We start from the raw sequence: 27056 nt of genomic DNA on the forward strand, positions 1-27056 counted from the left end.
AAATACATTAAGAAAAATCATTAAGAAGAATACTTATTAAAAACTCATAGCATCTGAGAAAGCCTTAAAGTAAAATGTTTTATATTAAAGTGTGTTCCTTAGTACTTTTAAGACTGGACTACTGTAATTCACTTCTTTGTTTTGTCTCAGCATCTGCTACAGAAAAAGTTCAAAACAAGGCTGCTCAGATCATCCTTAGAGTAAGAAGAACTGAACACACCTCCCCCTGCTCTGTAACCTCCACTGGCTACCCTTCTGATCCAGAATAAAAGACAAAATTTGTTTACTATGCTACATTTCTTTCAGTGGCTCCACTCCAATATACCTATCTGACCTCACCCATGTGTACAGCCCATCTAGGAACTTACACTCCTCTTTTGACACTTACATTCTCATTGTTCCCACTGTTGGAATGAAGTATTAATCAGTAGAACAAACAACAGGGACCCTGATCTACAGACTCATTGTGCTATGGCAGATCAGGATCTTTGTTATTTGCAGTCTGACTCAACTTATAAGCGAGTATTTGTGGCAAGTTTCACAGCAATCCACTAAGAACAGTTAGAGTAGTTTTAATTCTATCATACATTACACTCCGAGCTGCAAGACATGCAAAAACTAAACAAAAAAGTATGTAAGCAAAGTAATACTGAGATAGGGACCATAATATTTACCAAATTTCATCAGGATCAATTGAAATCTTTGAAAGTTGCTGCTGAGTTGACAAGACTTTGCCATACAATGAATTTAGTCAACAATGCCAATAATTCTTAGAAAAATGCAGGAGAAAAATGTTTTGCTGACATGTGCATCTTTAGGTGATCACCATGATTTTGACCAAAATTTCTTGGCAATCCAACAAAGGCTGTGGGACCACTATATGTACTTCATATAAGTCAAGTCTAACTGCAATCTGTAGAACAGCACAGACCCTGATTTGCCACTGCATTATGCAACCATAGATCAGGGTCTCTGTTGTTTGCAGTTGGGCTTGACTTTATGCAAATTTATAAGATCCTTGCATTCACAGGTTAAACTGTCAAAACAATTCATATATACACGCACTAAGAGGTGAGGGTATAATAATAGTACAATGGTGTAAATGGTGTAAAGTTAATCAGAGATCTTGTTGGCTGGAGTATATATACGATTACTACCTGCCAACTACTGAAAGCTTGGCTGACTACTGAGTGTTTACAATTGGTGTCAAAGTACAGGTGGGAACAGTCCATAATACTTTTCACAGCAGTTGAAGGGTTACCACAGAATGAACTCTTTATTTATACTATTAATGACAGCAATTAATAGAAATTTATTCAATGTATGTATAATGAAAAAAATTGAGTGTCCCTGGGAAGGAGGAATATTAATTTGGATATTATCTAAAGTTAATTTTGCATTTTAGGAAAATGGCTGAAAAAGAAACAGAGATAAACAATACATTCTCATTAAACCAAAAAGGACTGTTCACTTACAATTTCATTTTCAAGTGTTACAATTTTTTTATACAAATTTAACAACATTTTTTCAGTTATAATACATATTGATGTGAATTATTTTTTGATGACTTTGTGATCTCACTCAGAGACTGACTGCTCAAAGAACTAGCTCTTAAACGACTTGGTCTACCTTCATAGTCTTCAAAGCAAACTAAACAGACACCATCACTGCGGTTTACTTCCACGCTCTCCACTCTACCACCACCACTGCGTCGCTTGTTCTCAAAATAGTTTGTAAGCATATCCTCTGAGACTCCTTTGGGAACATTAGTGACCTTGACACAGTTGCATTTTGATACAGGGCACACAGTCAAATTAACTCCCTCCAGCTTGAACTTTGCACATGCCTGCTTGATGGCATTCAGATCTTCATTACATGAAAAGAAAAATAAATATATTTATGTTGATACACTGTCATATACTGAACTCCAAAGAGTGTGACAAGGAAAAGATAAATGACATACATTTTTCACAGTGACATTTCTATGACCATAATCTACATGTAATTTCAATATTGTCATTATCTTTCCATGTTACTAACTTAAAATTGCCAACAGAACAGTATAATAACAGGTGCTGTAATGTCACAATTTTAACATAATGAGCTTATTTAGAAAGTATATGGCATACATATGGCACACACATGACACATATATGGTATACTTATGGCATGCATATGGCACACACATGACACATATATGGTATATTTATGGCATGCATATGGCACACACATGACACATATATGGTATATGTATGGCATGCATATGGCACACACATGACACATATATGGTATACTTATGGCATGCATATGGCACACACATGACACATATATGGTATACTTATGGCATGCATATGGCACACACATGACACATATATGGTATACTTATGGCATGCATATGGCACACACATGACACATATATGGTATACTTATGACATTCATATAGCACACACATGACACATATATGGTATACATATGGCATACATATGGCACACACACATATATATATATATATATATATATATATATATATATATATATATATATATACATATATATATATATATACATGCATACATATATATATATATATATATATATATATATATATATATATATATATATATATATATATATATATATATATATATATATATATATGGCATACATATGGCACACACATGACACATATATGGTATACTTATGGCATACATATGGCACACACCTGACACATATATGGTATACTTATGGCATGCATATAAGCTAGTCATGATGGTTGCTAATGCGATCTCTGAATGATTAAGAAGGATGTTTAACACTGCCATCAATAAAACAAATGACTTAGATATATACTAATGCTATACCGACTTAAACTAGTATTGTACTTTGTCCAACATTTTTCTTAATGTTCTCTTTGGACACAATTACATTTATCCCATTTTTGTACTTGTCATACAAAATAGACTCCCTTTTCTTGAGCCCACCTTCTTAATTAGCTAGAAAGCTAAAGACTTTAACAAGCAAATTCCAGGAACTAATTTTGCTGGCATTGTATTATCAATTTGACAAATATAATCCAACTATCATCCTGTAATACCAAGAAAATCCAGGAACTTACAGTACTAAGATCCAGAAATACCAAGTGAATTCCAGGTAATGTTTTCCTCTACTTTCATTTGAAGTAGGGAGTGTAGTTTTGTAGAAGAAAGAGCTAGATAACTATGGCAATACAGTAAATCAGTTAAGATACAATTGTAAAAGATGCAGAGATGCTGCCAGAATTTCATCTGAGGGTAGGAGCTTCCCCCCTACTGGTCACCAAAATAAGTGGGCAATAAAAAAAAGAGGGGGAGGAGTAAATAGAAATTCAATTAACCAAACACTTCAATATCAATCTTTCCTCCTACTCCCCTCTGTTAGAGCTCTATTAAAATTAAAAAAATTAAAAGATGTCCCCTCTAATTGTATACACATTAATCTGTTGATTGTTTCTGAGCGTAATCCATTCTTTATCTGGAGGAAGGAGTCATGTAAAATCATTGTTCCGTGCTGAGAACCCTCCTTTCAATGTCTTCTATCTGAATGGGCATATACATGGTTAACTCAGCCATCTTGAATGAGCTGTGAAACTGTTCTTTATGGTTGTTATGTACAATTTTCCGGGGCTCATAGGTATTATTGTTTGGATACTACAGGTCCAAAATAAGACGTTTCACTAACACAAGCTCTGCCAAAGTTCCACTTTCTTGAATCAGTAAATACTGACTACTAATGTCAGATTTTGTTCCATAATGTTGCATTAGGGTTTTTCCATAAATGTCATAGTCTGCTTATTTTGATCAAATAGATATCTTTGTTTCTTAATTTCATTTTTTAAAAATCTTATTTACTCAGTTTATCTCAACCCTTATAAGCTATATAGTTTTGTCAAACATGATTCCACAGGGATAAATTGTTTGAAAAAAGAAATGAAAACTTTATTCTACTTTAAAATTGTCTGTATTTCAATTTGGCTTGGTATTTTGACTTTTTTATATTTAAAAAAAACCACTGACAAGGGGACTGACCAGCATGCCTTTAATTTTTGTCCATATAGCATGTATACTGGCTCAAAATAACTCACTGGTAGCTCTACTGGCCCTTTCCCAGCTCCAATGATCTTATATACTTCACATCTTTAAAAATAATTGTCATCATCACTATCAACAGCCAGTATTTGCCAAACTTAATCATCATCTGAGGATGGACTACACCTGGAATGAGTCATTTTGAGTTTTCTATGTAGCCCATATTTTAAACATGGATTTGTAAAACTTCCTTGATGCAAGGTCCAAACTAAAACATAATGCTTGTTCCAGGTCTCAGTGTGCCAATGAAATTTATTCTAACAACCATTCCTGTCCAGCTGAAGAACCCAGATGTATAAACAGTTGCCTACCTGACTTGCATGATTTATGTCACAACAAGCACTTTAAGGTTGAACAATAAAAATTCTATAATATGCAGAAAACATATTCATCTGTGAGTTTAAATTTATTTGTGGGAGTTCTCACGCATCACTGCCCTCCAACAGCATGAATTCATATAAGTTTTGAACAATTATTTGTGCCCTGGCAGCATCTCTGAAGATGACACTATTAATGACACAAAACACTGACAATCAAACCCAGGTGAGGTCTCATCAATACTAAGCTGCATACGAAATGAGAGCCAAACATTTTACAGCCATAATTAGATTAAACAATGATATAGAAAGATGATAATAAAATTCCAATGAAGTTGTATCAATATTGATCTGAATATAAAATGGTAATACAATCCTATAAGGACAATACTGCATGCAGAACATTATACCTAAGCATCAGGTCTCATTAATGTCAAGCAGCACACCAACTCTTAATGTAATCCATTTATAACTAATGGAGTTATTGTGCAGAAACAAAAGTAGCACTGGGTCCAACAGTAATAGCTACAGCTCAACTAAATGATGTTGCAGAACACTGACAATTTGAATAAATCAAAATCTCATCAATGTCCAATTGCAACCAAATTTGGTTGAAATCAATACAACAGTAAACAAAGAATGTATCTGTGCAGAAAATAAATTGAATTGGTCTGAAAATAAGAGGCTACAACTCCATTAAACTATACATGTACAAGGCTGACAAACGAACTCAGCCAAGATCTCATCAATATCTAGCTGCAAACTGAATTTGGTGGAAAGTCAATAATAATCAAAGGAGCTATTGTGCAAAAATGAAAGTGGGATGCATTGGAAACAGTGTAAAGATGGAAGGATAGAAGGCTGGAAGGACATGGACAGGCCCAATTTAATGTCAGGACCTTCTATTTTCTGCAAAAGGTGGAGGACAAGAACTTTAACAATAACCTTATCCTAGGTATACAAGCCAAACCCAAGAGAAGTATAAGTAATTATTGCTAATATAACCCTAGGGAGGTGAATGCATTATTATTACTAATATAACCCTAAAGAGGTGAATGCATTATTATTACTGATATAACCCTAGAGAGGTGAATGCATTAATTTTACTAATATAACCCTAGAGAGGTGAATGCATTATTATTACTAATATAACCCTAGAGAGTTGAATGCATTATTATTGCTAATATAACCCTAGAGAGTTGAATGCATTATTATTGCTAATATAACCCTAGAGAGGTGAATGCATTATTATTGCTAATATAACCCTAGAGAGGTGAATGCATTATTATTACTAATATAACCCTAGAGAGTTGAATGCATTATTATTATTAATATAACCCTAGAGAGGTGAATGCATTATTACTAATATAACCCTAGAGAGGTGAATGCATTATTATTACTAATATAACCCTAGAGAGGTGAATGCATTAATTTTACTAATATAACCCTAGAAAGGTGAATGAATTATTATTACTAATATAACCCTATAGAGGTGAATGCATTATTATTACTAATATAACCCTAGAGAGGTGAATGCGTTATTATTACTCATATAACCCTAGAAAGGTGAATCCATTACTAATATAACCCTAGAGAGGTGAATGCATTATTATTACTAATATAACCCTAGATAGGTGAATGCATTATTATTACTAATATAAGTGGCAACGAGCATAATCTGAGTAAAAAAAGTGTCATCTACATTTTACATGCCATAATTACAGGAAACTATGAAAAATGTACATTTATTTTTGCTGCTAACATGGAACTGCAGCTGGTTAAAATTCTTGTCACAAATGGGCAAAATCCATGTCGATTAGTACCCAAGTGTAAAAACACAAAACATACTAACAAATTATATATACAACATTCACTTTTATAAATCTTAATGTTCAGTTTCACTGAAAGATAAAAAAGTCCACAAATTCAACAATGAGCATGACGATGTACTCCATCTAGTCAGTGATCTATTACATCCCTCACATATTTAAATTTGAAAAGCGCTATTAATTTGTCCTTTTCTGATCTGAAAAGTTTTGGTTTCAAAAGATATCCAACATTTTTCAGTCATGTCACAGCCATTAGTCATATCAATAAAGCCTTTTTCACTTAACATATGGATCTATTTGTTTTAAAGATTACCTGGGCCGCTACCTAAATATATAATCAAAATATAATGAATCCATGAGGCAAGTTTTCAAAACCCATCTGTTTTCCTGAAGATGTCTCATATACAGCTGCTATAAATAGAAAATAAGGAGAGTACATGTAGGACAACAATAGACTCTTCTGCTATTCTTATCCAGCAGTCATCTTTGTAAAATAAATCTCAAATTTAAAGGATGAGCAAGATTAAAGGGATGATTAAAATAAAATCACAAACACAACATTTCGTTGCTGTAGTTTGGTTTCTTAATGTACCCCAAAAGTGTAAGCCACATAAAGGCAAGCATAATATGTAATTAGATTAAAAAAATTGTAATGACTACACCAAAAGTGTAATGCTTGGCATGTATGCCTAAGGTGTGGACAGATGTAAAGAAAGATGTACTTATGGATAGACAGATGAAAGGACATGTACATTGCAAAGTGATCACGAAATCAAGCTAAATTTGCCAAATTGGACATGATTAAAACTCTACAAATACTTTTTTCATCTAACCCTCCAGTAAGACATACCACATGGGTTCTGAAATTCCACAACTGCCTTGGTTCTGTCATCACTAAATGTGATGGACTGGACCTCTGCCTTTGTTTTGGCTTCCATGAAGTTCTGTAAGTTTTCTTCACTTAGTTTGCCAGTTAGTCCAGTCACCAGAATCATCTTGTCATCAATGATATATGGTCTCACTGTGAGAGTCACATTATTTAACGTGTGAGGACGTTTTAAAACTTCATCTGCATCTGTAAAAATAAAATTAATAATAAAAATAATACTAGTGGTTCAAGTTCGTCTCGTATTACTCACTTGGCTTTTATGAAAATCAGATGCAAAGTATAGTCTCTGGGGAGGTAACAAGTTCAGCCAATCTGATGCTAATCACTTTATCAATATGTGCAAGTTTCACTTATTACAGAACCTGTCTGAGACCACAGTGATATAAACTGGAGCATAATCCGATTGAAATTTGGTCTCCAGAGTGATAAGGAGCTCTGCCAATCGGATGCAAGATCACCTCATTAATATGCATATTTCTCACTCATAATCATACTTTTGTGAAATATTGATGATGTGAACTATTGACAAGGTATCATAAAACACCAGATGAAAAAAAAAGTTGCTAAAGTGTTAATAAGTTCAGTCACTCACATCAGTCAAGACCACCTCATTAAGAGGGCGCTCACCAGTTATTATGTACTTTTGAGAGAGTGATGTATGTAAGGTGAAGTTGTTTGCATTTGGAACATGCACAGAGGAGAGAATGTTGGCATATCTCTATGCTACTTTAATTTAATGTGGTTGACTTTTCTTTGGATATTGTACTTATATGGAAATTGTACATAATCTAAGTACACTGCTAACTAAAATGACCGTTCCCTTGTGCTAAACAAATCAGCCTGAATTAGTCTAAAGTACACCATCTTAGGCACCTATTAAATTTGGGAAAATGAAGATTGCCCAACTAGACAATACTAGCTTCTGAAAGTGCAATGGATGAATTACCAAATATATAAAATGTAAAAAAGTTATCGGTTCTTTTTTTTTACAATTTACCTCTTAAGTCCAGGAAGTGAAAATGACCAAGCGGAGCTAGCAGTTTTTTGGGAGTTGCACATCTAAAGTAAGGCCAAGCAGTATACTCTATAACCCATATTACACCCATCAATCATACACCAAAATAAAGTGAAATCAAGGTTCTTGGAACAATACTTCAGATTTACAAGGTCTTTTTTAAACAGCCAGTATAACCAGTGATGAAACCCAGGGAAAGTCTTTTTCTTTAAAATTCTAACACTATGTAAAATACAGAACTGTAGAGCGCCACCTTAATATGCATGGATCTTGTTATGAAATAAGCTCAGTCACTCAGATGCAAGACCACCTAATTAATATGCATGGATCTTGTTAATAAGCTCACAGTCACTCAGATGCATGACTACCTCATTAATATGCATGGATCTTGTTAATAAGCTCAGTCATTCAGATGCATGACTACCTCATTAATATGCATGGATCTTGGGGGCGCTCACCAGTTATTATGTACTTTTGAGAGAGTGACTTATGTAAGGTGAAGTTGTTTGCATTTAAAACATGCACAATGGAGAGAATGTTGGTATACCTATATACTACATTAATGTAATCTGGATGATATTTCTTTGGATATTGTACTTTTGGAAATTGTACATCATCTAAGCACACTGCTAGCTAAAATGACTGCTACCTTGTGCTAAAAAATCAGCCTGAATTAGTCTAAAGTACACTATACATAGCAGCTATTAAAATAGGGAAAACAAATTTTGCTAGATTAGACAATACCAGCTTCTTAAAGTGCAATGAATGAATTACCAAATACATAAAATGTAAAAAAAAGTTATCGGCTCTTTTTTATACAATTTACCTCTGAAGTTCAGGAAGTGAAAATGACCAAGCGGAGCTAGCAGTTTTTTGAAAGGTGCACATCTGGAGTAAGGCCAAGCTGTATAATCTATAACCCATATTACACCCATCAATCATACACCAAAATAAAGGGAATTAAAGGTTCTTTCAATTATACCTAAGATATGCAAGGTTATTTTTAAATAGCAAGTATAACCAGTGAGGAAACCCAGTGAAAATCTTTTTCTTTAAAATTCTAACACTATGCAAAATACGAAACTGTAGAGTGCCACCTTAATAAGCTCACAGTCACTCAGATGCAAGATCACCTCATCAATATGCATGGATCTTGTTAATAAGCTCACAGTCACTCAGATGCATGAATCTTGTTAATAAGCTCAGTCACTCATGCAAGACCACCTCATTAATATGCATGGATCTTGTTAATTTTTGAAACATCTGAAATCTATATAACATAAACCTATATTGTTAATTTGATAAAAACTGGATCAGAAATTTGGCCTAACAGTGGTAACAAGCTCAGCCAATGAGATGCAATAAAAAAATTAAAATTACCTTATTATTAAAAATTATATATATTATAAGGGGTATTTAAAAAGTTCTGGATATTAGCATGCTGTACAAAATAGTTCTCAATAGCTGCATGCTGTACAACATAGTATTGGATATCAGCATGCTGTACAAGAAAGTTCTGGATATTAGCATGCTGTACAACATAGTTCTGGATATTAGCATGCTGTAAAACATAGTTCTGGATATTAGCATGCTGTACAACATAGTTCTGGATATTAGCATGCTGTACAAGAAAGTTCTCAATATCTGCATGCTGTACAACATAGTTCTCAATATCTGCATGCTGTACAACATAGTTCTGGATATCAGCATGCTGTACAACATAGTTCTGGATATCAGCATGCTGTACAAGAAAGTTCTGGATATTAGCATGTTCTACAAGAAAGTTCTGGATATTAGCATGCTGTTCAAAATAGTTTTGGACATCTGCATGCTGTACAACATAGTTCTCAATATCTGCAAGCTGTACAAGAAAGTTCTGGATATTAGCATGCTGTACAACATAGTTCTGGATATTAGCATGCTGTACAGCATAGTTCTGGATATCAGCATGCTATACAACATTTTCTGGCTATTAACTTTCTAGATCTCTCACTCATTAAGGGGTGTAAAACAGCTCATTGAAAAGCAAAATTTCAACACATTAAAATGAAACCTGAATTAATTAGCAAAAAATGTCACTGTAAATGCAAACATCTTTAAGAAATTGAGCTTGGGAACTCTTCTGACAAAATTGGAACAAGTTTCTAATTTAACAAGAGGCTCATGAGAGCATGATATGACTCACCTAGCTTAAATAATTTAATAGTTGACCATTTCACTAAACAGGCTCAATCCTGCAGTTTCATAAAAACATAATCACATGTAGGAATGTCGCAATCTTTATACCTATTTTACTACAGTCTGAACAAAACTTATTTCTGAAGATCATGCCATATTTAATAAGAGAAGCTCTAAGTCACAGTCGAACTCAACCAAAACTTTGATTATATAAACCTATTTATCAAGTTGTAATGACATCAGATGAGAAATATAGTTGCTAAAGAAGTAAGTCAAGCTCAACCAGTCAATTGGCAATCTGGAGGAAAATACATATTTAATTTGGTCTCCAGAATGGTACATTTAAAAAAAAATATGTCACATGGTTGCCTCATAAATATCTGTACATCTCGCCCATAAATAGACATCAAGATATATATGCTGATATGTAACAACATAGATTGGAATGGAAAAGAATATATTGAAAACGCTCTCTGAAAGCAACCAATTTGTTCAGTGCTGGAGCATATAAAGATTTCTAATTAGTTTACTCTAATAATTACAAAACTAGCTATATTCTATTTGTACAATTTAATAAAGTAAAAAACGGTCTAGATGTCAGATAATCACTTGACAGACTGCTTTACAGACAGAATAGCATTCCTGATGTTATTATGTAAAAAAAAAAAAAAAAAGAGTCCAGCTTGAGAGTGGACAGTATCCATTATAAGTCTGAATAAACAATGTTTGACTAACCGCTGGTGATAAACAAGTGGAGCCTGTGGATTCATCAAGTACTTCTTGTTTTATATTAAGTATTTGAGTATTCAAATAAACACTGCTTCTTATTTCAGCTTAAATTATGTAATAATGAATTCACAGAAATGTATTTACCTGAGCTATGGACAAAGGTTATGATTATATAACCTTCCTCCCTATTCATCTGATGAGAAGAAATCTCCCCACCACCTGTCCGCTTCTTGTTCTCAAAGTAATTAATAAGTGCATCTTCTGAAGTCTCTTCATTGAAGCCACTGACATAGATTGATAAAACAGTACCTATCGCTCTGGAGTTTTCTGAATGTTTTACAGTAGTTTCCTTTGCTGGTACAGGTGGTTTCGAGTTATTCAAATTTGTTACAGCAGTTCTGGTTGGTACAGGTGGTGTTGCTCGAACACTTACATACATAGTTTTCCCCAGAAATGTGCATGGTTGTTTCTTAAGAATTTCAGTAACACCTGTAAAGGAAATCAATTTTTTTTACAAATTCTGTAGACACATAAATTAATTGGTGTTGAGGATGAGGTGACAGATTAGATTAATCTGTTGAGGATAAAATGATAGAATGTCATATTCAACATAATATTCACATATACCTTACCAAACACATATTATCCAATCTTAAGTGCACATTTCTTGACCTGAGCATGCCTAGTGGGAGAAAGACATCTGCTAAAATCATGATTTTCTTGAAACCTACAACCATCTATACTGCTTGTCTCACCAATGACTTCATTTTATGGGTTTACCGTAATCGGTCTAAAAAATGAATATTACTAGTTGTTTATTGGACACAATTGTAATGGGAAAGTGAATGAATTCCACAACGGAGAGCTTTTACTACAATGAGAGCTGTGTGTGTGTGTGTGTGTGATTTGGATTTTTAACTTAGCTTTAACAATTTTTCAGTCATATTGATATGTTGTCTGTAGTGTGGCAGTTTATAGTGATGTCTAGGACTGGGGCATCATGCCTCAGACATGTAGAATGATGCCCCACCTAGTCCTTTAACACCAGGCTGACCAGTCCTAATACTAACCTCATAATGCTGAGAGCCATACGAGGTAGCTGTTAGTAACATTTTTATTATAAGTCTTTGGTATGACTCAGCCAGGGTTTGAATCCTCAACCTCCTGCAACCAAGGTGGACACTCTAACCACTTAGGCCACCAGAGTGGACACAAAGGGAGCTAATACTTCTAGTATGTATGTGTGATGAGAATACCATTTATGATATCTGTGTGTGCTGAATATGAGGAGTTTTAACCTCATCTACAGGTATTACATCAAATACAGTGTGATCAGCACATGTATTATATCAAATACACTATACTCTTTACTCAGTACAGGTATACATCAAATACACTATACTCTTTACTCAGTACATGTATTACATTAAATACAGTGTACTCAGCACGTGTATTATATCAAATACAGTATTTTGTTTACTCAGTACAGATAGTACATCAAATACACTATACTGTTTACTCAGTACAAGTATTACATCAAATACACTATACTGTTTACTCAGTACAAGTATTACATCAAATACACTATACTGTTTACTCAGTACAAGTATTACATCAAATACAGTATTTTGTTTACTCAGTACAAGTATTACATCAAATACAGTATTTTGTTTACTCAGTACAAGTATTACATCAAATACAGTATTTTGTTTACTCAGTACAAGTATTACATCAAATACACTATACTGTTTACTCAGTACAAGTATTACATCAAATACAGTATACTGTTTAATACTTAGTATAGGTATTACATCAAATACAGTGTACTCAGAACATGTATTATATCAAATACAGTATTTTGTTTACTCAGTACAGGTATTACATCAAATACACTATACTGTTTACTCAGTACAAGTATTAAATCAAATACTGTATAATGTTTACTCAATACAGGTATACTTCAAATACACTATACTTTTTACTCAGTACAGGTATTACATCAAATACAGTGTACTCAGTATATGTATTATATCAAATACAGTATTTTGTTTACTCAGTAAAGATATTACATCAAATACACTGTACTCAGAACATGCATTATATCAAGTATAGTATTTTGTTTACTCAGTATAGGACTATTGCATCAAATACACTGTACTGTTTTCTCAGTACAGGTATTACAGGGGCCCTGAGTGGCTGAGTGGTCTAAAGCGCTCACCGTTCTGGATCACTGCCATCTCACCTCTGTCTGCGTGGGTTTTGAGTCCAAGGCTCGGCTAGCATTGGTACGTGGGAAAGCATGCCAGTAGCTTCTCGTGGGTCGGTGGTTCTTCCCTGGGTTTTCCAGGGTTCTTCCTCCACCAGTTATACTGGCTGCCATGTATAGCCTATCTTGTGCTGAAAAATGGCGTTAAACCCTAGAACAACAACAACACGTATTACATCAAATACACTATACAGTGTACTCAGAACATGTATTATATCAAATACAGTATTTTGTTTACTCAGTACAGGTATTACATCAAATACACTATAATGTTTACTCAGTACAGGACTATTACATCAAATACACTATACTGTTTTCTCAGGTCAGGTATTACATAAAATACAGCATATAGTATACTCAGCCATGGTTTTACATCAAATACTGAATAATGTTAACTCTAAATAATGTTTACTCAGGAGAGGTATTATACCAAATACTGAATAATGTTTACTCAGTGCACTGGAATTTTATCAAATACTGAATAATGTTAACTCTAAATAATGTTTACTCAGGAGAGGTATTATACCAAATACTGAATAATGTTTACTCAGTGCACTGGAATTTCATCAAATAATGAATAATGTTTACTCAGTACAGGTATTATACCAAATACCGAAAAATGTTTACTCAGTAAAGGTATTACATCAAATAACAGCATACAGTGTATTCAGAGTTGATTCTATGGTTTATTCAATGAGTGCAGTTTTGCAATGTAAGCTGTACTAAAATAGACAACATTCAGACTCTAAGTGAGTACCCTGTTTGTGAAAGCTCGTCTGCATTTAGAGCATATGTTGCTGTTATGTTGTTTAATGTAGGTAAAATGATTAAGATGGTTTAAACATGTATTAGTTAAGGGTATTATTTAATGGTAAATTGTATGCAATGATATGAGTCCACATTGTCAAGAAATTAAGTGCAACTTGTACTTTTACAGCAGCAATAATCTCATTATCAAAATTGCAATAAAAATATAAAGAACCTGAAACCACGTTTTAGTTAATGCACATGAGCATGCACACATGCGCATGTGTGTGTGCATGTGCAAGAGAGAGATGAAAAAAATTGTCAGTGTACAAGACCATATTTATTCAGGGCGGTTTTTATCTGTAGCTTTTGCAAAGAGAAAAAAAGACGATATTTTCAGTTACCTGATGATTGTGATAATCCTCATGTATTATGACCCTACTATATTCCATTATTAATAAACACCACTAAATCAACAAGTCATTCTTGTTTTAATTACGATGCACATTGTCACAACAACCACATGGTTATGCAGTGTTATTTACACAGTAATTAAACATGCTTAGCGCTTTGGTTATTCCAGTTGAAACCAGATTGAGGGCGAGAATCGACAGAACAGGTCAAATCACAAGGCTGCTAGTAGGGAAATGAGGCTCTCTTTAGGAAAATGAAAATCTGTCAATGTGCTATTGAAGCCACTGTCCATACAGAATTTGTTATAAGGACAAGTGATCAATACACATTTCTTGTTATTCAAACTAGCCAATAAAGATAATAGAGGGTTATATCGTTGAATAGATTTGCAATAAAATGTTAATTATATCCAAGTCAAAACAGAACAAACACTTAAAAGATAGTATATGTATATATGTATGAATTGATTTAATGGAGTCCGTGACTTTCAAATATACGATAGAAAATGACAAGGTTTTTATATTTTACATTTGTATGACTATAATGAAACAATAAGACTAATTGACCAAGGGTCTGTGGTCTTCACTTTCGCATGTACTGAGATGTAATTTTTGTTGTATATGAAAACATCAAAGGGCTTCCAAACTCATTTTAAAATGCATGTGGTGTTTTGTTATGGTGACAGACTTTATAAGGAGAATGAATTAACGATAATATTTAAGGGTATGTTCTCTGAAGTCCTTTGTCCTTTTCTTAATAAACACCAGTATATTTTGTAATGACAATAAGAGAGCTTATGCATCAATCATTGTATTTTATCAACAACAATTATCAATTTTTGTAAAAACAAAATGGCAATACAGTATTATTGATCTTGTTTGCATTTTTCCTAACTAAGAAGTCTCTCCTCATTATGGATCATATGCGTGCACACATCAGTGCCAAAACAAAGGTGAAGACTGAAACCAAGAAGACATCATTAGGCATCATTCCAGGTGGCATGACAAAGTTATTACAACCAATAGAATTTCCGTTAATTGCTGTTTCAAAGCTGAGCTTCAGAAGTTGTGGGAACATTGGCTGACAACAGGCGAGCACAGCTTCACAAACATGGGAGGTATGCGGCACGCTACATATTCCCAGGCTGGACATTGGGTTAAGGATGCATGGGACAGGGTTCCTGAATTGGCTATCGTGAACGGATTTGCTAAAGCAGAAATAATTAGCAGGATAGAGAAGCCAGATGAGGATGATGAGATGGAGACAGACGATAATGAAAACAGTTTCAATGATCTGAGCCCTGAGATAGCCACCATTTTTCATTCCGATATGAAAGACGAAGACTTCGAGAGATTTTCAGATATTGGAGATGATTAAGTTAACTCTTAATCACTATTTTCTTAATCAGAATGTAGAACAGTTCTACTACAGGTAATAAAATGAATTACAACATCGATGTGCTTTCAATTATAATTGACCTGTTAAATAATATGTATTATAAAACTGTTTGTCTGTGTAAATTTGATACAGCATTTCATAGATATGTAAAAGCATAATAAGAAGTATTTTTATTTATTATTCGTTGTAACTCTCCTATTTTCTATCTCTTAATTTTCTTCACATTTCTGATTTCCCTATGGATAGCCTCATTTCCCTATGTTAGCCTCAACCTGGTCTGTTGACTCTTGCACTCAAGACTGGTTCCAACTGGAATAGTCAGGTTAAAGCTTTAGACCTTTAATTAACATGTACATAGCATGCACAGCCATGTGGCTCTTATTGCAGTGGATATCATAATTAAAACAAGCATGGACTGTTTATTCAGCTGTGTCAATTGATAATGAAATATAGCAGTGCCTTGTACAGGAGTAAAATCACAAGCATGTTAGCATCAGTGGTGCAATTTCACATTTGCCAGTAATATGTAATGTCACACAGTGATACCATTAATATTCATGAAACCGGAAGTTACTAGTACAAAATATGAAACCAAGTTATTGACCTGGCATCATTTTATACTCCAAATTGACTTATATATGGACAAAAGATGGAAAATTTACAAAATTAGTGAATTCGACTTATAGGCTGGAAAATACAGTAAATGGGTGAATGTGTGGTTTTGTTGTCACAGAGAAGGGATACCTGATAACAGAAATAATGCAGAATACAGTACAATGTCACACAATGACAAGTTACATGTATTAAGAAACTTGCTCTAAACAGCAAAAATTAATATACACTGTATTTGTTAGCATCTTCCCAGTTCTCGTCAGCAATAAGTTCTCAAAGTAATTCTAAAAATGCATATGTTTTAAAATCCAACTTCTTACAAGCTCTCATCAATGTATCTTAAAAAGCAAGCATTTCATCATTTTTCTTTTAATTCCATTATTTGCTAAATCAAAGAACGTGTTAAAATAAGTTCATATAAAAGGTCAGATCATGATTGTGAATGTATTTCTTCAAATTATGGCAATGAATCACAGTACATAACTCCTGTGAGCATTGATGAAGGGGAGAACACACTAGATTCATACTTGTGCAATAGGATTCACTAATGGTGGGAAAACATAAAGAGTAATTAATTCATTATACGTACATGTCATCTACAACAATAGTGAAGGGAAAAGATAAAGGGCAATTAATTCATTATTGGTACATGTCATCTACAACACTAATGATGGGAGAACATAAAGGGCAATTAATTCATTATTGGTATGTGTCATCTACAACTCAACATGTGCAATGAGAAATTGAAAATAGTGAAGGATTATGTCTAGCAGAGGAATTCACTGTGTGTATAATACAGTGTACTTAAAATACCTTATTACACCTCTTCCTTGATAACTCATGCACAACGGGGTCCACAAACATAGACAAACATAGACCGCACTATAAGCGAGGTGCAAGTTACTGTGGAACCTCCAAAAATTGTTCGTTATTCTGTTTAAATAACATTTATTTTCAAAATGTCCAACATATGAAAGATCATTCCAACTGGTTTCAACAACCATCACGTGTAGGGAAAAAATCTGTTTATTATGTCACTGCTTTTTGTTTTCCTGATGAGTCTGGTTCCTGTAGTGGTGTTTAATAATATACTGCCAAATTGGAAGTCCACAGAGCATGGAACTAGACTAACTGTTGATGCACCACCAAACAAGATTCCTTTTTTTTCAAAAACATGCGACATCTATTTCATGAGATTTCTGAGGATATCTCTAAGTGCCAGTCCAAGAATTCTCTGAAACTCACTTGCCCACAATGGTCCATATCTGATAATTAAACTCTTTATTTTACGAAGTATTCGTTTCGCTTTGCTGCCTTGTTATCTTTGATCATTATGTTACATACACAATAACATTTATACGTGTTCAATTGATCAAATGAAGTGAGTTCACCAGACATACCACCGGGACCACTAGATTTTAAGTTTGTAGGATTTTCATGCCTTTTATCTTTCCTTTGATTCCACCTCCTTTATTTGATTCAAAAGACATAATTAACATGATAATAAAAAGAAGACCAACTTTTAATTCAGTGCAACAATACAACAAATACTTCCGGAAGTCAGTTATCAAAACATGTTCGGCACTTAATTAGGTTCTCAGAGAAATGCTCGCAGACATAGCTGTTATGGTAGACTGACACATTTTATGTTTAGTTACAAGAGGACCCATTGCATTTATGATGATTACACTTAAAAGGAACTAAAAGACAGAACTAGAATACAAATTTCAATTGATAAAGAAATTATTTAATTTGTGTTTATTTATTAAAGTACTGCCTCCACTCGGCATGAGTGACATTTTCATTGATAAAAATTTCCTTACATATCATTAATTGCAGTGTACTAAGAATGTCGCTTGGAAAGAAAACGTAAAAAATTGTATGATCTATTTTTAAATTTGACATTTCATAGTGCTGATAAAAATGTTCAGGTCCTATCTACCGTTTTCGATGATAAAACGAGCAATATATCAAAGTTTCCATTACCAATTTTAATCTCAATTTTCTTCAAGTTCAACAGATAGGGATCAATTTTTGGGGTATTTTCTGGCTCAAAAGATATGATCCATGCCGGACCCCATGTTATAAGCAGGTTTGCGAGTTATCAGGGTGCAAGTTATCGAGGGAGTGGTGTACCTGGAAGAATATGTAGTTCATCATGAAATGATCTATGATTCTTAAAAATTAAACTATACGTGTATTTTAAATACTGCTTTTCCCCACAAAAGATTCAATCACTCAAATAAACATAAGAAAGTGTTTTAAAGCTAGATGAGGGGAACTGTTCTACCAGGTAAAGATGTCTGCTCCAAATCTGGAATAATTTTTGACGTAACCTAAGAAGCAAATCACTTGCAAAAGAACAGAGTAGTTTATGATATAAATAGGAAAAGATATTTTTGGTTGTTGTAATGATGAACATATACTGAAAGCTGATTTTAAAAATAATTAATGACTATTTTTATGAGAACTTGTTGGATGCCATTAATGAACTAATTATTATGTCCATGTTGCGGAAAGGCTGATATTCTGGAGTGTTTCTTTTGGTCCAAACCTTTCCGAAAAGGATTCAGGAATGACTTTAAACCCTCAGTCTATGCCTTTGAGTTCGAAGTCTACCCTCATCCTCCAGTAAACATTTACATGTATCAAGAGATGCAGATGTAGTACCCTCCTTCCCCCACCCCTTATAAGTGCAAAACAACCAGAATATTTTTCAAGGCAAGTTTTCTTTACAGTTAGATGGTCAAAATTAAGTCCCAGAAAACAGTTAAACTGCTGAAGCTTCCAGGGGTTTCTTCACCCCTTGGGCTCCAACTTCAGGTTCTATCCCACAGACCTCTCACCAACTTGTTTAAATAACCCCTAAACAGCATAATATTTTCTGGATCTGCCCCTGAGCAAGCCATGTCTGATACCTATATTGTTTTTCCCACATAATGAAAACTATTGACGTTATTTAATACAATGTAAAAAAAGTGTCAGTGACAGACTTTAAATAATATTTGGGTGTCTTATTTGCCTTGTATTATCTGATAAAATTACTGGCACATCATTACATAACATGAGACACGTAGTATAAAATACATGAGATATCTTTATAAAATGTAATTAAGATAAGCCCTTACTTTCGGGAGATTCAAATATCACAATGGCAGTGTGTGCAGCTTGATTGTACTGGATTTTATTCACTGGACCTCCACCTCTTTTTTTGTTTTCAAAAAAGTTGAGCAGCTGTTCCTCTGATGCATTATCAGGAATTTCCTTCACCTCAATCTCTCTGGAAAGATTCTCATCTGAAAAATATTAAGGCCCATCAGATAACTGACCATAATTACATTACTGTATAATCTGCATCAACTGTGAATGCCATAGACCCAGATCTGACATCTCATGTCAGGTACTTACCACACCAACTGTTAATACCACAGAGTCATAACTGCCACCTCATCTCAAGTACAGTGTACTTATCATAGCAGTTTATAATGTTCACCAGCTGGGAAAACCATTCAGCCATATCTGCTGCCTCATGTCAGGTATTTATAGTACCAGGTACTTTCTGTAACAGTGTATACTATGCACCAACCATGAACATAGACCCAGATCTGTCATCTCATGTGGGAACTAAGTGTACATTGTGCATAGTGTACCAACTGTGAACAGCATACACCAAGATCATGCCATCTCATATTGGTTATTTACCATACCTGACTTTAAAAATACTGCAGCTGTGAACATCATAAATCTACCTGTACATCTGTAATCATATCATGCACTCTCAGATTTGGGTCTATATTCTGATATTAACAACTTCAAATAGACAACAAATTACACAAAGTACTCCTAAAGACCAAGGTGGAACTATAGGGACAAACATTTGGGTAAACCATAAACTGTGACCAAGTGGCACTTATTATAGGAACACAAAAAAAAAATTTATGTTATGTCTGCTTTTGACATTGTTATGTATTTTCAATGCAAATTTTAATGAAGCAATACAGAATGTAATAGAATGTTGTGGTATAAATAGAGCTATTTCTAACTTTTCATGTCTAATTATATAGACAGATAAAAAAAATGTCTGCGGTGTTCTAGAAAATTACTATAGGAAAACAAAGTAGTGTCAATTAGTAAACACTCGGTCTCTTTATCCTGCAGTACATTGTACAATGTGTGAATCATGTCACAATGTACCTACCTGAAGAGAGTACTGTGTCTGAATCATGCCATGAAATGCCCACCTGCATAGAGTACTGTGTCTAAATCGTGCAATGAAATGCCCACCTGCATAGATTACTGTATCTGATTCATGTCATGAAATGTCCAACTGCATAGAGTACTGTGTCTGAATTATGGCATGAAATACCCACCTGCATAGAGTACTGTCTGAATCGTGCCATGAAATGTCCACCTGCATAGATTACTGTATCTGAATCATGCCATGAAATGCCCAACTGCATAGAGTACTGTCTGAATTATGGCATGAAATGCCCACCTGCATAGAGTACTGTGTCTGAATCATGCCATGAAATGCCCAACTTCAAAGAGTACTGTGTCTGAATCATGCCATTAAATGCATACCTGCATAGAGTACTGTGTCTGAATTATGCCATGAAATTCCAGTACTGTGTCTGAATCATGCCATGATGGACATATCTGTTTAGAGTACCAAGTGTGAACCAAGACATAATGTAACTACCCAAGCAGAGTATTATGTATTTATCATTCACAAATATGCAAAGAGTAATATTCATGAATTGTGCCATGATGTACCTATCCGTATAGAATACTATGTATTTATCATGCACAAACCTGCACTGTGTAATATGTGTGAACTATGCCATGATGTACCTTTCTGCATAGAACTTGTAAAACACTAAGTCTTTGTACAAAATATCTACTGCTAACATAAACAATAATATACACAGCTATGTCTCAAAAACATGTTTTGTCACAATAATATACACAGTTATGTCTCAAAACATGTTTTATCACTATAATATACACAGCTATGTCTGAAAAATACATTTTATCACCATAATATAAACAGCTATGTCTCAAAACATGTTTTATCACTATAATATACAGAGCTATGTCTGAAAAACACATTTAATCACAATAATATACACAGTTATGTCTGAAAAACATGCTTTATCACAATAATGTACACAGCTATGTCTCAAAAACATATTTCATCACAATAATATACACAGCTATGTCTCAAAACTACTTATACTTACATAAGTATATTTATGGGTGGTGTAATGAAGTTGGATCTACCTTTTGCCTTACTCTGTTATGATAATGAGCTGAGCCCAAAAGGGCCAACTGAATTGCCCCATAGCAGTCACATGGGTTTCATTTGCCGATACAGCCGTTCACATCATACGGGCACTGCACTTCCTATGGGTTCAATGAATACATGACCATCTTGCAATTCTTCCTGTGGGGTTCTGTGACATGTAATACAATCATTTTGTGATATGGTGTGCACAGTCTGGCAGTGTCTGATTATTATTCTTTTGTTTGGTTCCATGTTTGTTTGCCTTGCGTGAATATTGCAGATCCCCCTCTTTTTTTTTTTCATTTTGGGCTACACAGAGAGTGCTGAATGTGTCTGGCCCTCTCTGTGTTGTGGTGGTCAGAGCCCAAAATTTCAAGCACTTTAGCTTCATTAAACATATAAAGCAAGGTTAAAGAAAATATGAAGTGTGCACAGAGAAGCTATGCCATTATAGCAGTAACTTTCATATGCATTTGTATATCTTTTGACTTGAATTATGTTTTATTTCTATATATAATCTATACTGAAATCACTAAAAGTGACCTGCAGTAACAATCATGGAGTATGTAATTTCTTCTTCCCTAATTCTGAATTCTAAGAACGCTCACCTTACAGTGTCATTCTTGATTCAATTATCTGTCTCCTCAATCTAGCTGTCCCTTGTACTATAAACAGACACCTAACCATAACAACATGTTTTATCACAATAGTATACACATCTATGTCTCATAACATGTTTTATCACAATAGTATACACATCTATGTCTCATAACATGTTTTATCACAATAGTATACACATCTATGTCTCATAACATGTTTTATCACAATAGTATACACATCTATGTCTCATAACATGTTTTATCACAATAGTATACACATCTATGTCTCATAACGCATTTCATCACAATAATATACACAGCTATGTCTCAAAAATATGTTTTATCACAATAATATACACAGCTATGCCTCCAAAATATGTTTTATCACACTAATATACACAGCTGTGTCTCACATGTTCATTTACATCATTTAGGACTACACAAATTCTTAATTGCTGTCTGAGTTACCATATCTGTAGCATGTACTGGGCTATTAGAAATAGAATCTCCAGAATTTTACTAAGTTAATGTTATATAATATCAATAATACTCTGTATACTCTTTGCTTTAAAAATGGGAGGACTTTACATTTAAACATCTCAAATTCACTGATTTATGTAATATGCAATTATTTACAAAAATCAGTGTCCATTATTTGGAAACATGATCTCCCTTACTTTCAAGTTTAAAGCATTTTTGTTGTTATCACAGATCTTCAAACAAAATCTTTTGATGGGGTCAATGAATTGGTATGGAAAAGTGATCACACTTATATGTCACTGCCTGGTAACAGAGATAAAACAATTTGGATATCGACAGAAGTGTGTGATTTGCATGGGGTGGGGGATATTTTTTATTTACTAACATCAACTGAATAACATGGTAAGATTTACTTTAATGAAATCATTTTTATGGTGAAAAAGTTTATTTTTTTTTGTTTGCTAATATTGTGAAAAGACTTACCTTTGATAGACTCATACTCAGGTTCATCAGGAAGGTTTTCAGAAGAACCCTTAGGTGAACCACCTGGTGAAGCTTTTCCTTTGTCATCTGAAGGTGGCCATTGATGTGTTTTTCCAGACATCTTGCTCAAATTAATATATCCTGTATTACTATGTCAACTGTAACTAAAAAGGATACTTCTTTTATTCAACTGACAGGCTAGTGGCTTTTAAAAGCATAAGCAAATAAAGTCTGGATCACACTCTATTTTATCTCAGACTTGTCATGGAAAATAAGTTCGCTTTATTTACAGAGAACTTCCTTCTTTATAGAAGAGCTTTCTGTGCTGTGCAGATTGGAACTCAGGCTTGCAGCTCAAAATTTCAGTTCAGCTGTCAAAATGGCCTGACCCTATATTCTCCAAACCCAAGCTAAATATCACAAATCGATTATGATACTTGACTGTAATCTAAGTTTTGCATGCAAATACCAAAACAAGAAAAAATATTCTAAAAGTCCAAAGATTCTATTTTATTTCAAGCTAAGTTAGAGACTGTTAAACTTTCAGAACTTTCATCTTGACGTTGCTCCTATAATTTGGAGAATATGAACCATGCAGAGTTTGAATGCTGAAAGAAATGCAAGGAAGAATCTACTAAACATTAAAATTGGCTGTGATTTTTAAACAGATTCAAAGGTATGATATGAATACAAAACCAATACTACAATGAATAATAATAATAATAAGAGTAAAAATAATAATAATAATGACAACAACAAAAACAGCAAGAATCCTTTGAAGGGACTGATGCTCTAATGAGCAACACAAATTTCCAAGAATCCAAGATCAGATGATCTTTTACTCTTACTGGTAACTGCCAAGTGTTCAAATATGATAATGATATTATTCAACAGGATTTTCAACTTAGCTGCTGTAATGAAGATATTAGGTGTCAGTATTTACATTTAGGACCAAAAAGACATCATCAGAAGTCTTTTGGTTGAAACTCTGTCAATATGTCTGTCCATTCAGGAGTAGCAAAACAGTAGGATTTGGCGGAAAGCCAACCTTAACCGTATTGGATGTACAATTGACACCATATTCATTTAGGACCAACTAGATATCATAAGAAGTCTATTGGTGAAACCCCCATGTTGACACTTCCATCAATTTGAGAGTAAATATAACAACATTTTCAAGAAAGTCACCATGGAGGCCATATTGAGTGTGAATTTTCATCATTATCATACAGGACACTACTTCAGATCAAAAACACATGTCAAGGTCACTTTACATTTAACAGAAGTATCAATAACAAGATTTTCATGAAGGCCACCAATGAAACCATATTTGGTGTCAGATCAGCATCATTTTAATTTAGGACTAACAAGACATTATAAGAGATCCTCTGGTGAAAACCCATGGTGATTTTTCGGCTTTGGAGGAGCAGCTATGGCAATATTTTAAAAGTGGCTACCATGGTGGCCATACTGGATATCAGCTGTGCATGATTTCCATTTAGGACCAACTGGACTTCAAAAGAAATATTATTATGAAAGTGTAATGTTTATATTACCAGCCATCTAAGAAAAGTAGTGATAATACTGTTGCAGTCATATTGGAGGTCAGATTGGTACCATTTTCATCTATGACCAAATTAACATCATAAAGCCTTTCAGTACTAAGGACTGTTTCCAAGCTCTCCTTCCCACTAATGACAGCCAACCATTCAACTGTAAAGGATCTTTATGGACCCACAGATTGAAGCCAAACTATCAGGGTTCGTTGAACCCATAAAAGCCTGGGGGAGGTGGCACCATTCCCTTAACCAGGAATAACTAGCACGCTGCGGTGCAGTCAGAAAAAAGTGGCACATGCACAACTGTGCGCAGGCCACTATAATTAAACTCAACAACAACAACAACAACAACTGACCTCCGATATGGTGGGTATGATCATTTACTCAAGAAGAAATAGCAATAGCAAGAATTTCAAGATGGCTGATTTGGTGACCATATTGGATGTTTCAGTGGCATAATTTTTATTTAGGACCAACTAGACATCATAAGTGTGTTCTGGTGAAAGCACAACATTGATATGACAAGCTATGAGAAGGAGTAACAGCAAGATTTTATAGATGGCAAATGTGGTGACCATATTATAGGTCAGAATGGCACCATTTATATTTACAACCAACTAGACATCATAAGAAGTATCTCAGTGAAAATCCCATGTTAATGTCATCATTAATTCAGGAGAAGTATCTTTTTCAAGGTGTGATGTCCATCTTGGATGTCTGTGCGGCACCAATTTTTTTTAGTACCAACTAGGCATAAAAAGATGTTTTTTAGTACAAACCCAACGTAACTCAGATTTTATTATATGTTGTGATGTGCCAAGCAGAAATGACAGTCATGTAATGCCTTTAATGAGACAGTACTTAAATGGGAAACAACAACGGCTGGTTACATCAAGAAAAACTCACCTATATAGTAAAAACAAAAACACAAACAAACATACAATATAAATAAAGAAAGATAAGTACAAATAAGAAAATATATTTAATCCCTAACCTCATACGACCATGGCAAGTTTTCATCATCCAGACAATTACTTCCTGGTAAGAATTGCGCATAATATACAAATTAGCCCGGTTTTCCCCGATGTGGAAACGATGAGACTATTCTTTCGGCCTATGAGTAAAGAAAATCCATTCACGCGAAACTAAATCTTTCACTTCAGGAATAAAAGAACAAAAAATCAAAATCTTGATTTAATAACTTATACCATAGTGAAAATGATAACCAATAATAAACTATTTTAAAAAGTCATACCTCAGCACCAATCCTACATAATGACTGAGAAATCATTGATTTTCGTTTAAAAAACGAAAGTAGAAAGGCACGACTGTTCTTAGACTGGTTCCCTTACAGTTTTAAAGATGTAACGGACGGTAGCTAAATAGGGCCGGGAACCAAACTAGACTGGTTCACTTCCTGGTCATTTGAACTTAATTATAAATAAAATTGGGAGTATCCGTCAATGATTCATAGGAAGCGGGGTTTAACCAGTAACAATATGGTTAGCCCCCCCCCCCCCAACATTCCTTGATTCAATGACGGATACTCCTAATTTTCTTTGTAACTAAACATGTGGCTGAGATGGTCATTTAAGGATAGCGGTACAAATTCAGTTCCCATGGTAAACATATGCAAACACCGTGATATTAAATATTCAATAATTTTAAATTTCTGAGCGCTCATGATCAAACTTATAATTATCAGTATAAATGCACCCTGGATGACAGCTTCTGTGCAGAGAAAACCATTTGAGCTCGGGGCATTTTATGGATCTACATGTGATTTAATTTAACTCCAGCAGCAGAGAGGGCGAACAGACCTCAATAAAGTGTTCACGTGGTAAAATAAACCATTACACGAGCAAAGAAAAAATAAAAAGCGTCGACAGATTTTAAAAAAGCGTCGACACAAATTGAAGCAAAAATAAATCTTCCAAAAGATTTCTCAAATTGATGTTATTTTAACGTCGTTGTCTTTTTTTTGTTTTTGTTCGTAGAATGGTTTATTTTACCACGTGAACACTTTATTGAGGTCGCGCCCTCTCTGCTGCTATTAATTTATCCAAATATTTTATCAAGACCCACACGATATCTTGTTCTTGGATCATGTAAATTTATCGTTATAAATCCGTG

General features: G+C 34.1%; 1 protein-coding gene across 2 annotated transcripts in view; it reads right to left on the reverse strand.

Annotated features, from left to right (window-relative positions):
* Window positions 1-26254, reverse strand: part of LOC149774277 (protein mono-ADP-ribosyltransferase PARP14-like) — a 116661-nt gene extending 90407 nt beyond the window's left edge. The window contains exons 1-6 of one of the 2 annotated variants that reach the window (XM_089945509.1): window positions 26179-26254; window positions 23365-23528; window positions 19647-19814; window positions 11226-11570; window positions 7121-7345; window positions 1630-1866 (exon numbers count right to left, since the gene is read on the reverse strand). In XM_089945509.1, coding sequence (XP_089801635.1) covers window positions 1630-1866; window positions 7121-7345; window positions 11226-11570; window positions 19647-19814; window positions 23365-23485 — 1096 coding nt within the window. In that variant the 5' untranslated portion in view covers window positions 23486-23528; window positions 26179-26254. Of the gene's footprint in view, window positions 1-1629; window positions 1867-7120; window positions 7346-11225; window positions 11571-19646; window positions 19815-23364; window positions 23529-25917; window positions 25972-26178 lie in introns of those variants that run through there. The other variant, XM_089945510.1, reaches the window with a different exon arrangement.
* Window positions 26255-27056: the final 802 nt, after the last annotated feature.

Source organism: Sinohyriopsis cumingii, unplaced genomic scaffold (genome assembly GCF_028554795.1).
Source record: "Sinohyriopsis cumingii isolate HCF-2022 unplaced genomic scaffold, ASM2855479v2 utg000356l, whole genome shotgun sequence".
In the NCBI taxonomy this organism is placed as follows: Eukaryota; Metazoa; Mollusca; class Bivalvia; order Unionida; family Unionidae; genus Sinohyriopsis; species Sinohyriopsis cumingii.